Source organism: Cyanistes caeruleus, chromosome 3, assembly GCF_971803275.1.
Source record: "Cyanistes caeruleus chromosome 3, bCyaCae1.hap1.1, whole genome shotgun sequence".
Lineage (NCBI taxonomy): Eukaryota > Metazoa > Chordata > Aves > Passeriformes > Paridae > Cyanistes > Cyanistes caeruleus.
The window spans coordinates 70,216,811-70,229,969 of record NC_141703.1 but is presented as its reverse complement, the minus strand read 5'-3'; the positions used below and the strand labels follow the sequence as shown (position 1 = coordinate 70,229,969).

The window sequence follows — 13,159 nt, the reverse complement described above, 5'->3', positions numbered from 1 at the left end:
TCATTGTATCCTGGAGTCATTCTGTAACCTTGTTGTAAGAGGAACTGTGTGGAAAATTCTGATCAGATCCTCAGCATTGCTCTATTAGCCTCTGATCACCTTCACCCTTTTGCAATATCCACTATTTTAGAATTCTGTTTGGGTGAATTAGGAAAGGCAGCTACCTCCCATTCCCATGAGCACAAGGTAACAGGGCAAACTTCACACAGAGCAAGGCATGAAAGCCATCAGCACTGTGCCCACCAACACTGACTGCAATGTCACACTGTGACATTCAGCACTGGAGAAGAATCAGGTTTGCAAAGTCTGAGGGAAGTTTAGCTGTGGTTCCTTCATTGTTTACTCTAGATTCAAGACGCCTGGGATTAATTGGAACAGTTGGTGGAATGTGGAAGGGTTAAAACTTATTTTATAACTAGAATTAATTGGCAAACTTTCAAGTATTTTCTTCTGCTTATGGACTATCTAAAATACATGTGGAAAAGGCCTTATTTTCATCATACTTAAAATACTATCAAACAAGAGAAAGCCACTAAGATTAAAAGGGTTATATTTGTACTGTAAGGGCTATTCCTGTCTTCCTATTATTGTGACTAGGTGTTTTAAAAGAACATGGAATACAAGATTTGGCATCTTGTTTAAGTTTTAATAGTTTCTGAATTGTATCATCCACTTCACTGCACTTCCAGTGTTAACCTGATGCAAAGCCTTAGCCTCAAGAGTGTTACTGAAAAGCAGTTCTCATGCAGCCAACATACACAGACAGATGCACTAACATGACTTTTTAGAAATACTAAAAAGAGTCTTTTTTTTTTTTAATTAGTGTTGCTGATTTCTTTGTATATGTTTTGCCAATGAAATTTTGCTGGAGCTTTAGTCACTGATCTTAAAGGAAACATGAAACAATGCAAAACCAAAAAAGCAACTCTAATTATACATTGACAAAGAAGACACACTTGTCTTTAGAGTGTCCCACAGGCTGCAGGTATGGACCAGTTTAACTGGTCCTAGGATTTACTACCTTTTTTTCCTGCCCACTCAAGATTTGGCTTCATTTTTCTGTGCACTGTCCAGTGCTGCTATTGCTGGGTCTGTTAATGACACCATACAACTGCATGGGCCTCTTGGACAGAGGAGGTGCCACTGTATGACACAGACAGTATAAATCTACAATTATTGCTGCTTGGCTTTCTAAAAAAGTGTCTTTTATGAACAGATATTTTTGACCAATCATTCATACAAAAGTGCTAGGATTTTAGATGGATTTTTATTATTGATTGGTCTGTGAATTGCATCTTGTCATTTCTCATCTCTCATTTTGCTCCATAATGCACCAGAATCATATGGGTGATGCTACCTGCCCTGGACCTTTGGCCCACAGTGACAGGGCAAACACACCTGAATAAGCTACACTTACACAGCTAAACATCGTGTCAGGTAAGAAAGGGACACCAGCTCAAGAAGATAGAGTGCACATCTGTACAAAACGAAGAACTACAAAAGCAAGTTTGTTTTAGAAAGCTGTTTAGAAAGCATTCCACTCACCCATTTCCTTGTCTTCTCGAACTCTTCTCCTTTCACTTTCACATGCCTCCATCCATCTCTTTTTATCCTCCTGTTTTTTTGCACAGAACAAATGAATCTCTTCTGTTGTTCTGTTTATTATCTTAAAAGCATTCTTGACATTGATGTTAAAGTCTTTGTCTCTACCATCTTCAGTGTCCACAACTTCCGTCTCATCCATGTCAATACGATCCTTGTAATACAAGATGTCCCTTCTCAGCAAGTCCTTCTTACAGAAGACAAGCTGATGGTCAAAAAGGAAGAAAGTCCTCTGCTGGCTTTTGCCTTGTTTTGATATTTTGGTCAGTTCTCCTGAGTGGATCAGTTCTGAGCTTCTGGCTAGCACATCTGGTCCCTAGGAAGATAGATATATAGAAATACAGATATGTCTAGTAAGCAAATCATATTTTAAGATCTCACTCTGTGTCTAACCAGTCTCACTATATAATCAAGTCTTAAGTTCACTCACTTTTTTTGTATTTTTTATTATTATATTTGAAACTGTCACACAATGTAAATAATATCACAGAGGTAAATTCAATCAATGTGGTTCTGCTCTATTTTATTTCTGCATAAACAGAGGGAAACATTTAAGTCAGTGAAACAGGTTCCTATTCTGATGGAACTAACAAAATTCCAAATGAGATTCAAAAAGCATTTTCAGAAGTTCCATTTTGACATCTCATCTCAAAGGCAAGTGTCCATGTTAATACATGCTGCTCTTTCTGGACTATAAACAAGGTTAATCAGTAACAGAAACATTGCAAATGAAGCAACTGGACTTTTAACTGAGCAATGACCACTTGAAGAGTAGACACCATAAACAACCACCTACGCAGAAAGACCTATCCTGCAGGGGACACCAAGTATTGTATACAGTACCTTTGCCCAGGAAAAGCACAGGCTGACACTCACCTCCCAGTCTACGATAGAGACTTGCCAACGTGCAATCTTGTCTATGCTTTCTAGTCTCCGTTTTCGCTCGTTGATCAGGCATGCCACATTCTTCATGGCCTCATATGCAGCTTTTATGTTGCTATAATCACTGGGAAATGCAGGCACATTTCAAGGATCACTTATACAAAGGACATGATACAATCACAAACCATGGACATGATGCAACCACAGTGCCTGCAGTATTAGCCCACATTATACACTTATCCCTCTACTCAGGTACTTAAAAGAGAGGAACCTGATTCCTGCTATTCCAAACCTCACACAGTAGCCTGTACAGTTCAGTGTTCTGTACTGCTGGGCTTGTCTAGGAGAAAATTATTAGACTGGTGAAAGGAGGCAAAGGAGACAGAACTGCAACACTCTAGTCTCTACTGAAAACAATGGTAGAACACACACTGGCCTTAGCAATAGCTGCATTTCACTGAAGGACTGTGTTTTTAAGCAAGATTTTAGTAGGATTGTTTTGGGAAGGGTATTCCTTTAATCGCATTTAACAACTGCATTTTCTCCTTCTTGCTCCAAATGGCTGGGTCAATGAATATAAATGGGGAATGCTAGGTGGACATGAAAAAAAACCAAAAGCAACCCCCCACAGGATGAGAGAGGAACACAAGAACACCAGAGAGAGGAATTAATGGAGACAATATGAAGAAAGAATCCCATTTCCATGGGACAAATGTGTGAGAGCCATGATGGCAAACTGCCTCTTCCTGCTTCAGGACTAATGCAATCAACTCAGACCAAACCTCCAGCCAATCCTCCTGTCCTTCTTCCAATGCTCTTCTCTCCTCCTTTCCTGAGCTCCCAACATGCCTACAGATCTCCCCAAGCTTGCAGGCAATCTTTTTTTCCTCCTCTGAATAGCATTCATCACTCCTTCACCTTCATCGAATGAAGTCTCTCAGAAGACAGAAGGGAAGAGACATATTTCTTGCCAAAGGAGTCCCAGCAGAGCAGCTGTTTTCCCTCTTTTATCAGAATGCCTCTTGCAGAAAAGGGAGCCAGAGCCAACAGCATGAACCAGAAGTAAATCCTGCCAAGGGTTTAGCCTTGCTGTCCTTTTTATCTGCTTCTGTCTCAGTTCCAATTTTCATTGGCTGCTGCTGATGGATGTGCTTCCCTTCTGAATGTGTACATTCTCTCCTCTCTTTATTTTTATCTGTGGAAACTCTATTCTGCCACACTGAATACAGAAAGTGAGATTAACAATAACAGTACCCTACTAATGTCAGGGAGATGTCCCACAGGGTGACCACATGATATCCATACTACTACACTTGCCCTTCTTTATCTCAGTTCCTTTTTTCTCTGTTGGTACTTATTCCACACTTGCTACACAACTTTTTGCCTTCAGAGCAGGCTTTTCATATTGGAATTACAATTTTTTTATGAAAGCAATATGCTACCAAAACCCCCAGCTGGCTGGAGCTTTCCCAAGGCTCCATGTGTGGGTAGGCCTGCATGTTTGTGAGCATCTCTGCACAGTAGGCACCCCTCTGTGCTTGAAGGCATCTCTGGATGCTGTGCCACACAAGAAGAAAACAGGTACTAGGGTGGAAGGTGGCAAGACCTCGCTGTCACTTTATCTGCAGGTTTAATAGCTCACAGAATAACCTTTCTAAAATTAGTAGCAGTGAAGGAGAAACTTGTTAGTCATTGTTACTGCAGCACTTCCCAGGTAGTCACTGAACTGAACTGAATAGACACATTTCACATCTAAACGTCAGTGCTTTACACACCTCGTATTTTGCCCCTGGCAAAAATCCTGTGGTCTCCAAGGGGAGTTTTCTCAAGGTTAAACTACTGACTCTGGCCAAGGAAGCATTGCTTCAGGCTGCATTTGGACTTTGAGCACAGGGGTCACAATGGAATATTCTTCTTGCAATTATACAGGGTAAAAAGACAGACATATATAGATAAAATCTTAATTTAGTCAAAGATTTAATCAGGGCAGGGGGTATACCAGGAAGGCTAATAATTTGCAATTCAATTTTTATTTATGCCAACTGAAAATCTAATATCTGTACTTTACTGCCAATTAAGGTAATGTTTATTACTACTAAGTTTCTAAAACAAATTAACTCCAAACTTGCTCAAGTTGTGTTTTTTCCCTAAGGTACTCTTTACTTTTTCTTACATCCACAACTTCTCTGACTCTTTCCCTCTTCTTCTTTGGATTTCCTTCTTGATTTCTTTTGACACATTGGCTTTTTTTTCACTCTGAATTACACATTCCTCCCTGTATCCTATTTAAACACCATCTTCTTTTCCTTCTCCCTCTTTGACTTACTCCTCCTCATTGTGTCTTGCATTCTCTCAGTCCCTTGTGCTGCATTTTCAGAAAATGTTTCTGTGATAGACTGTGATGGTTCCAAGATGCCCTGTTTAGTGTGGTCCATGGCAGTTTTGTTCCTCATCTCAAAAGCTTCACTGTTGTGTCACCCAGAAAATTTGAGTAATTAGGTGTTATTACTGTTACAGAATTTGTTATTTTAGTTCTCTCACCTGTGCTCCTGAGTGGTGTATTTGAGCAATTCTGCAAGCTGCAGAGGATATTTGCAGATTTTCTGAACAGGAGTGAGCAGAAAACCATCAATGGCAATGTCAATCATCTGCTGAAGCAAGCGACAGGCCTCAAAGAAGTGGCGGTATTTTCCCTGCTTCATCAGTTTGGAGAGTTCAATGCAGGCACTGGGATGATTGTTACAATACTCTGAATAAATAGCAAAGCCTTCTTGCTATTAAAAAAAAAAAAAAAAGTTACAACTTTATTAAAGTATTTGTCTATAAAGGAGAAAAGCTATATTTTTAATATCGATTATATATAATCAGATTAATTAGATTAAGTAGTAGATTAAGTAATTAGATTAGATTAAGTAATCCATTTCCACATTGTTTCCAGGCTGATCAGCCTTGCAAGTATGCATTAATCTACTTTGTAGCTGTCAAAACTATGTACCCTTCTTCATCAGAACACAGAAGTTAAGGTCTCTCCTTGAATAAGGATAATCAAACCCATTTTAGTAAGTATTTTTCTTTGGGGAAGACAGCTGTAGTCTCTATTAGCAAGTCTCTATCGAGAACTCACAGCCTATCTCCCCACTACCTACCTTCCTTAATGTCTTTATGAAGTTTTTGCATGCTGAAAATGAGATTACTGCAAATAATCTAGTGCTCATGTGTGATCATTAAAGTTTTGACAAGGAAACTTAAAACTGTTTACAAAATTACGTGATTGCTAAAGATGAGGAGAAATCTAAAACAAATATTTAATTAATTGCAAGTTAATTTACATTCTAAAATGCTCCCCCTTTAGTATTTAAGGAGCACTTGTTAGTAAAATCCCCTCCAAATATGGTAAATTGCCTTTTGATTATCATATTTTGTTAATTTCATACATAAAATCAACTTTTTCAACCTACATGTTGAAGAAAACATGACCCTATTTCACTTAGATGAGGTTCTTCTTTGTTGTACTGTTTCTCAAGATCCTTCAGAAACTTCCTTTGGAACTTGTAAATATCTTCAATATTTCCAAAAATGGTGCTTAACTGAGCTGTGGTGAACATTCCTGTATGTTTGCGACACTGCCGAATGTAACCCTGAAATGAAATAAAAAACACTCCTTAGTCTGAGGATGTGAGACAGGTCCTACCCTGAACAAAATCATTTGAGCTGGCAAGACCCCTGTGGTCTCCAGGCAAGGAAGTGGTTTCCCAGCCCCCTACACACAGAAGCACAAGTTCAGATTTGCATCTGAGATGTTCACATGTGGATCCTTGGGATACCCCAAGTGAACCAGGGAACCTCTCGAGTGTAAAGCCCACTGGCACCTCCCTGTTACTAGTACACTGCAGGGACTGAACCTCCAGGAATAGCGGCTGTGTTCACAGTCTCACAGCAGCTATGGCACCAGGGCTCAGGGACTGCAAAGGTTAACTGATGTGATGGGGGATATCTGCCAGGCTCCTCAATTTGGCTGCTGTCAGGCAGGCCTCCCGAAAACAGCTTTGGGAGCAGACAGCTGAAATAACCTTGCAGTTGCTCTTGTGAGGTTTACCAGGAAGCAACACTCACTGCTGCTGGCACAGTTAGGAATATTCTTGTCTCCTCCACAGCCATCTGCTCTGAGAGCTGTGCACTGGCTGCACTGCAAGCCAGCTACCGCATTTCCTACTGCACAAACAAGGAAAGCTAATTCCTGTGTGGCTCCTGTAATGTGGACTGCAGACACTTTGTGAATGTAAAACATGTTTTATGGGTATACTCTAGCTTCATGATCCTGGCTGCAACCAGCCTAAGTGATTCATTCTAGGGCTGAGCTTGCAAATTTGGGTTACTATCTGTGTAACTTTTCTGGTTTAGTCTAACTTGAGTGTATTTTCAGCCTTATGTCCTACTTGCACCACCCTACAGATTCACTCTGAGGACAGCACACTATCTCTACCCTACATGTTGAGCATGGCCCATTACTTCTCTTCTTGGCAAATGTGTGCTTGGTCTCTTGTACTAAATTCAGAAGCCTGCCAAATATTAGAAATCAGGTATGGGATAAATGTATTAGAGAAAATTAATTAATAAATGCCTAAGCCTTAACAGGTCAGTAAAATATGAGAGTCATGTCCTAGAACTCAGCTAACCATGTCAGCAACACAGCAGAGAGTACAAATTCTTCCTTGATCTTTCATGCATGCAATCAATCTTACTAGCTTGAGTAAATAATGAATATAAATTACAAAATTTACAATTAATGTTTTAAAATTAGCCAGTTAGTAACCAATTTTTTTTCCTTTCTCTCCCTTTTTTCTGTCTTCAAGATACATAAAAAAGGCCTGATCTAAAATGGAAAAAAAAGAAATCAAAACATACTGCTGCCTTGTCTACTTTGCTGTGAATGAAATAATCTATTGGTAAGGGTGGACTAAAGGATGACAGCATGACAAATACAAGGACAGACCTAGCAAACTAAGGCTACAAAGAATATTTCTGTAGGTTCCTTAGCACCATTCTGGATGCAAACCATAAAGACAAGTCAAATACAAGTCAAATGCATCACATCTCAAGTCAGAAGAGGCAGACTTCAGTGAAAAATATTAAGAAGCTTCTTTTCTGGAGTGTGAGCCTCCAACAAATATCTAGAAAAAATGCAGAAAATCACCCCCATTTTATGGTTCAAACAAGCAAGGTAGATCTAAAACACACCTAGATTTCTTCATAGCTCCTAAGCAGCCAGTAAAATTCTCCTTGCTTGAGAAAACAGGGAAAAAAACACTTAGCAAATACTCTTTCCAAGTTACTTCCAAGAAGTTTTGTCACTGAAATGTAAATTATTTTACTACAGTTACTCAATGTTTTCTATACAGTGGCAAAAAGCTCTAAATAAATTAGACTTCCTTCTCTCATTTATTATGGAAATAGCAGTCAGAGAGACACTTTTTTGCTGTCAAAAATGGAAGTTTTTTAAAAAGAAAGGAAGCAATGGCTCATGGCAATCATCAGAGAGGAAAGCCGTAAGAGGAAACAAAGAATCTGACAGACAGCATCAGAAGCGCAATTTTGGGAGTATTTTGATATGAGAAACCACTGTGGTTCTCAACTTATATGGAATGATTTGTTCTCATTAGGTCAGCAGAACGCCCTCAGGTTAAAGCATGTACCTCACAGATGTCCTTGAGATGCTTGATATAGACCCGTTCTGTTTTCATAATTTCCTGTATAACGTTGGTTCTCATCTGATCCCTGTTTTCAGCTATTTTCTGGCGATGCTTGCTAATATCTGAATCTTGTTCTTCGTCCTGGATATTACTACAATTTTCTGGCACTTCTTCCTGATTAACTCGCAGCTGCAGCCAGAACAAACAAAGCAATTAGAGTGAAGCAGAAAGTTTCACAAAATGTGGTAAAACTGTTACAAACTTCTTTTAACTTAGAGAAGAGTGGATACAGACATATTCTTACCTTACAAAGGGGGCTTCAGAACAGGATTTATCTCACTGTGCTCACTACATATTCAAATAAAGTGTTGAGAATTCTGTCTGATTAAATACATGACTTTCAACCTTAGAGAGAGACCATGTTGTGTTGTTCATGTTCTCTTCAGAGTTAATCTTATTTCTGACCCTTACTAATAGTTGATGTGTTTGGCAAAGTTAGCATAAGGGTAAAAATTACAAAAGTAGACACTCAACCACTTTTAAATAGTTTCCCTGTGTCCCATCTGTATGATGTAGATAGCAGCACCTCCTTTTTTTGACTTCTGAGTACCCGTGTTATCGAGAGATGTAGGAAGGGGAAAGGGAGGAACCACCTGCCACACTTTGTGTATGTAGTACTTCATGCAGTGTGGCCAACGTTTCCCTACAGGTTCTCAAAAGGAGAGTTAAAATTATTTTCCAAAACACAGTTCAATTTTTTACCTTCTGAGAGTTATACTGTCATTAATCTGGGTGAGTTCTGACTGTGGAGTTCATGCTGTGAACCAGATTTCTGCACAATGTCATTGATAATAAATTAAGCCCCTATTTTACCAAGAAAACCCTGCAGCATAGCTCTCTCCAACCCTTACAAGAACTATTGTGCCCTCTCTGTATACACTGACTTTCTGGTTGACCTTTCTGCTCTTGTTTGAATTTCTTGTTTGAAAAATTCCTTTGGTTATAAACAAAGAAGAGAGAAGAGAAGTTGTCAGAGGAGCTAAGGGATCTTAGGTGTGATTCTCTACTGCTTTTTCCCTTGTGAAGTCCTTAAGGGTTACACCACTGATGTTCAGCTATAAACGTGCTGAGGATCAGGTGTGAAATGTAATGCCATGACAACTGTTGCACTCTCCTAGGAATCTTGCAATGGTGCAAAAACAAGAAGCAAAAGATTTACTCACCCTGACAAAGCTGGCTGGGAACCAGGCTTCCTTGTCCTCATTTCTTCCCCACCACCAGTCTTTGTTGGAAGCTTCTAGAACTCTAATGACATCTCCAGCTTTGAAGCCCAGCTCTTGATCATCCATAGTGACATGGTCCCACAGAGCCTCTGCATAGACAATGGTGCCATCGCTTATCAGCTAAGATAGGAAGAAAATGAGATAGTGAAGGACAGAAGACAAGATATGAAGTGTTCATAAACTACAAAGAGATGAACATAACTCATCAGATTGCCTACTATTACTCCTGTTACAGGATAAAACTAAAATTTCAGGTTTTCAGAAATCTATGCACATACTCATTGGTGAAAACAATTACACTCCTGCTCCAGATCACTTACACAGGGTAACAGTTACAGTCTGTGATGGTTTAAAACCCAGAGGGAAAATTAAACCAACTCAAACTGTCCTCTTTCCCCCACTCCCTTCCTACAGTGGAGGAAACACTAGGAGAGATTATAGAAGGAATCACAATTTACTGAAAAACCACAATAGCCACAACAATGCTAGTAAAAGAGTCCACAAAAGAAAGTTTCACCCACAGAAGGGTATTTACCACTGAGCAAACAAAAATGCCTCCCAAAGAAACTAGCTACTGCCATTGAATTTTTAATGACTATGAAATCTCAGACAGTGGAAAACATCCCTCCACATCCCCCATCCCTGTCATCCCTGTCCTGTCACTCCAGCAAGGCAAAGCCCCGGACATTACCTCATTAATTGCAAGCTGTTCCCCTCCGGGCTGCAGGTACCTGGGAGCAGCTTGGCAGAGCTCCTCGAAGCTGTAATCTTCCTCACTGCCATTGTCATCCACTAAGGCTGAAGATTCAGTCCCACCATCTGCAGCAACTAAAACAAAAGTGCAACAGCTGTTTGCTTCATCATTTTTTATGATTCAAAGAAAGACAACAATGCAAGAGGAATTGCTGAGAAATTGCCTTTGTTGACACGAATAAAACAATAACAGCAGAAGTGGTGGGCAGCAGAGCTCTCAGGAAAACCACCTTCCCGTCACTAAAAACATTTTACTCTTCTTTGGAATTTTCTCTTTTAGCAGCTGATAAAACTGAGAAACTTCTGTACGCAAAAACCTCGGAACTACAACAATTCCTTACTTATTTTTTCCCAGAGGAAACCTTAAATGATCTGTATCAGAAGGAAGGCCCCGGTGCAATTTCCCAGGTGGCAGATAAGAGAGCCCAGGCAGCCCCCAGCAGTCAGTGGGGACACTGTGACCCCCAGGCCCGGTGCCCTCACACCGTCACATCCCCTGCAGGGACATAAGGACGCAGTGGTTCCCATGGTTTGGGTGGTACCCGTGAGAGGAGTGGGCAGCCCTCGTGCAGCCCCAGCTCTGCGCTGGCTGCTGCCACCTCTCCCATGCACTGCTCAGTGCTGGACTGTGTCCAAGCGGGCTTGCCTTTCAAAGCCGCCTGTTACGTTCAAACCACCCAGGATCAGGAAGCATTCATGACCAGTAGCCCCGTGCTTGAGTGCACTCTCTGGTCCTTGTTAATTTATCCTTAAAGATTTATTCTTCTGGCAAGTCCAAGCTGTGAACTAGAGAGTCTGAAGATCATACAGTGCTCAAAAATGCATTAAAATGTAATAAGCCAAATTCAGAATAGGTTGCTAGCACTGAACTTCTTTGCTAAAGGTTAATGTATCCCAAGTAATTTGCCACACAGTCAACAGAGCAGCTCTTACTCCTGGGTGCCTGGGAAGGGACATTTAAACAGAATTACTGAACCTGCCAATTCCAAAAAGCAGCAAGGCTGAGCAGCAGAATCCTGACATTGCCTCTTCTCTACTGTGCTTCAGACCTGGGTACTGGCTGTCAGCTGAGATCTGGGCTCTGAATGGATGAGAGTCACAAAGAGACCACTCCTGGCTTTACTCCATGCACCTACTATCACCAGGCACTCTGTTGCCATCTGCTATTTACATTAGAGGGAGAAATACCGCAACCCCCTCTTCAGGGCACACATACCATCACCAGCATCTTTGCTCATTTGAGCATTAATTTGCCAGAGAGATCAAAGCAGATCTCCACACAGATTCATTAAAAAACTTTCAAGATTTTTCTTTCCATTAAAAATGGAAAAATATGGCACAGTCTTGATACAATAGAACATGGCTATTAACCATTCTCTTCTACTCCCTAGCATTTTAAATATACATTCACATTAACAGTATAATCTGCCTAAGCAGGAAGGATGCAGAACTCCCATTTAAAAAAATCAACATTTTTTTTCCCCTACAAACTCTTTAATCTGAGCACTGATTAACTTTTTAAATACATCTTGCAAAACTTACTGAAAATACTTTATTAAAAAATCTGCAAGTAAATATGTCATTAAATCAGTTTTTATCTTATAAAGCAAAATCAAAAAAATTAATCCCAGTGATCCTTTATACATTTCCACTGTACTCTCTGTATTGCCTGTGGGGTTGTTGCAGTAATAATAGCACTTCAAAATAACCCAATTCATTTGATTCCAGACAAAAAAAAACTACAATTTTGGGACAGAAAGCTGTTTTGTTATTCTGTACCAAATGAACAAGCTTACATTGACTTTGTAGAGTATAATCAAGTGAAATCTTGCATTCTGCATCTTTTTGTCTATTGTATACAGACAGAAATACCAGAGGGAGGGGTGTGCTTTCCTGGTCACAAAAAACTTAAAAGACAGCCTGGGACTGATGCAGATCTCCTAGCAGCTTTTCACCAGTACTGCAGGTGCCCACATGACAGAGAGTAAGTATCATCAGACTCAGGCCCCCTGACTGCCACAGTTTACCAGTTCAATCGAAAAACACCGCGAGAAAAGCAAGAGCGAGCATGTTGTACTCACACGTACCCATCTGAAGGCTCTCCAGACTCCAAAAGCGTGCCATTGCCCCCCTGGCTACCATGCTGCCGTCAGACCTCTAACAGGTGATGATGCTGAGTCCTACAGGGCTGGTGGAGGCTCACAAGAGGCTCTGAGCTACCCACAGCTCGGAGGAACAGGCTGTCAGCTGCCTTCAGCTCCCGGCGGTGCCTCTGAGGCCGAGGCCGGCTGGGAACTGCCAGCGGCGCCCTCAGCCGCTCAGCCTGGCTGCCGAGAGCTCCCGGCTCTCTGACATCATGGGGTGCCCTTAGGGAGGAAGTTCCAGAAAAGAAACAAAAACCTGGCTGTGCCTGGCCCTGGCTGCGCTGCGCCTGCAGCCGCTCAGACCGCTCCCACAGAGCCTGAACATCGTGAACAGAGCAAGCCAGGGAGTGCATTTGTTTTTCATTAAAGCAGCTAAATGCGATTTCGATCTATATTCAAATGACTGCAATCCAGAGGGAGAGATTATTTGGATGGGAGTTGGGAGTTCCTTGTATTACAACACTCTTCAGAGTATCGGTCTTTGTCATACTATACCAGCTAAAATTCCAGTAGAAGCAAACAATTAAGGTATTTTTTGCACAATTTCACTTGCTCCACAGACAAACAGTGGATCATTTTTTAGGGCACAAGCAGCACAAGTGTTAAGGCTGCAGCAGACTGCTCCCAGGAAAACAGGGGAGGAGACATTTTCTCACTGATACTACAAACTTAATTCAGCTGCTCTATGAAATAGGGAATAAAGCAGGAAAGCACTCAAACCATCCATCTTTCTCTAGGTCTGAGCCAGCCAGAACACAACCTCATTCATTCACCGTGGGCCAGCATTCACCCTTGCATCTGTGTC

At 40.9% G+C, this 13,159-nt stretch overlaps 1 protein-coding gene across 13 annotated transcripts in view; it reads right to left on the bottom strand.

Annotated features, from left to right (window-relative positions):
* Positions 1 to 13,159, bottom strand: part of SPATA13 (spermatogenesis associated 13) — a 178,207-nt gene that overhangs the window by 5,110 nt on the left and 159,938 nt on the right. For 12 of the 13 annotated variants that reach the window (XM_086881813.1, XM_086881817.1, XM_023919311.2 and 9 more), the window contains 7 exons: positions 10,149 to 10,285; positions 9,398 to 9,577; positions 8,178 to 8,363; positions 5,943 to 6,122; positions 5,026 to 5,258; positions 2,479 to 2,608; positions 1,546 to 1,918 (listed from right to left, as the gene is read on the bottom strand). In XM_086881813.1, coding sequence (XP_086737939.1) covers positions 1,546 to 1,918; positions 2,479 to 2,608; positions 5,026 to 5,258; positions 5,943 to 6,122; positions 8,178 to 8,363; positions 9,398 to 9,577; positions 10,149 to 10,285 — 1,419 coding nt within the window. Of the gene's footprint in view, positions 1 to 1,545; positions 1,919 to 2,478; positions 2,609 to 5,025; positions 5,259 to 5,942; positions 6,123 to 8,177; positions 8,364 to 9,397; positions 9,578 to 10,148; positions 10,286 to 12,297; positions 12,540 to 13,159 lie in introns of those variants that run through there. The other variant, XM_023919329.2, reaches the window with a different exon arrangement.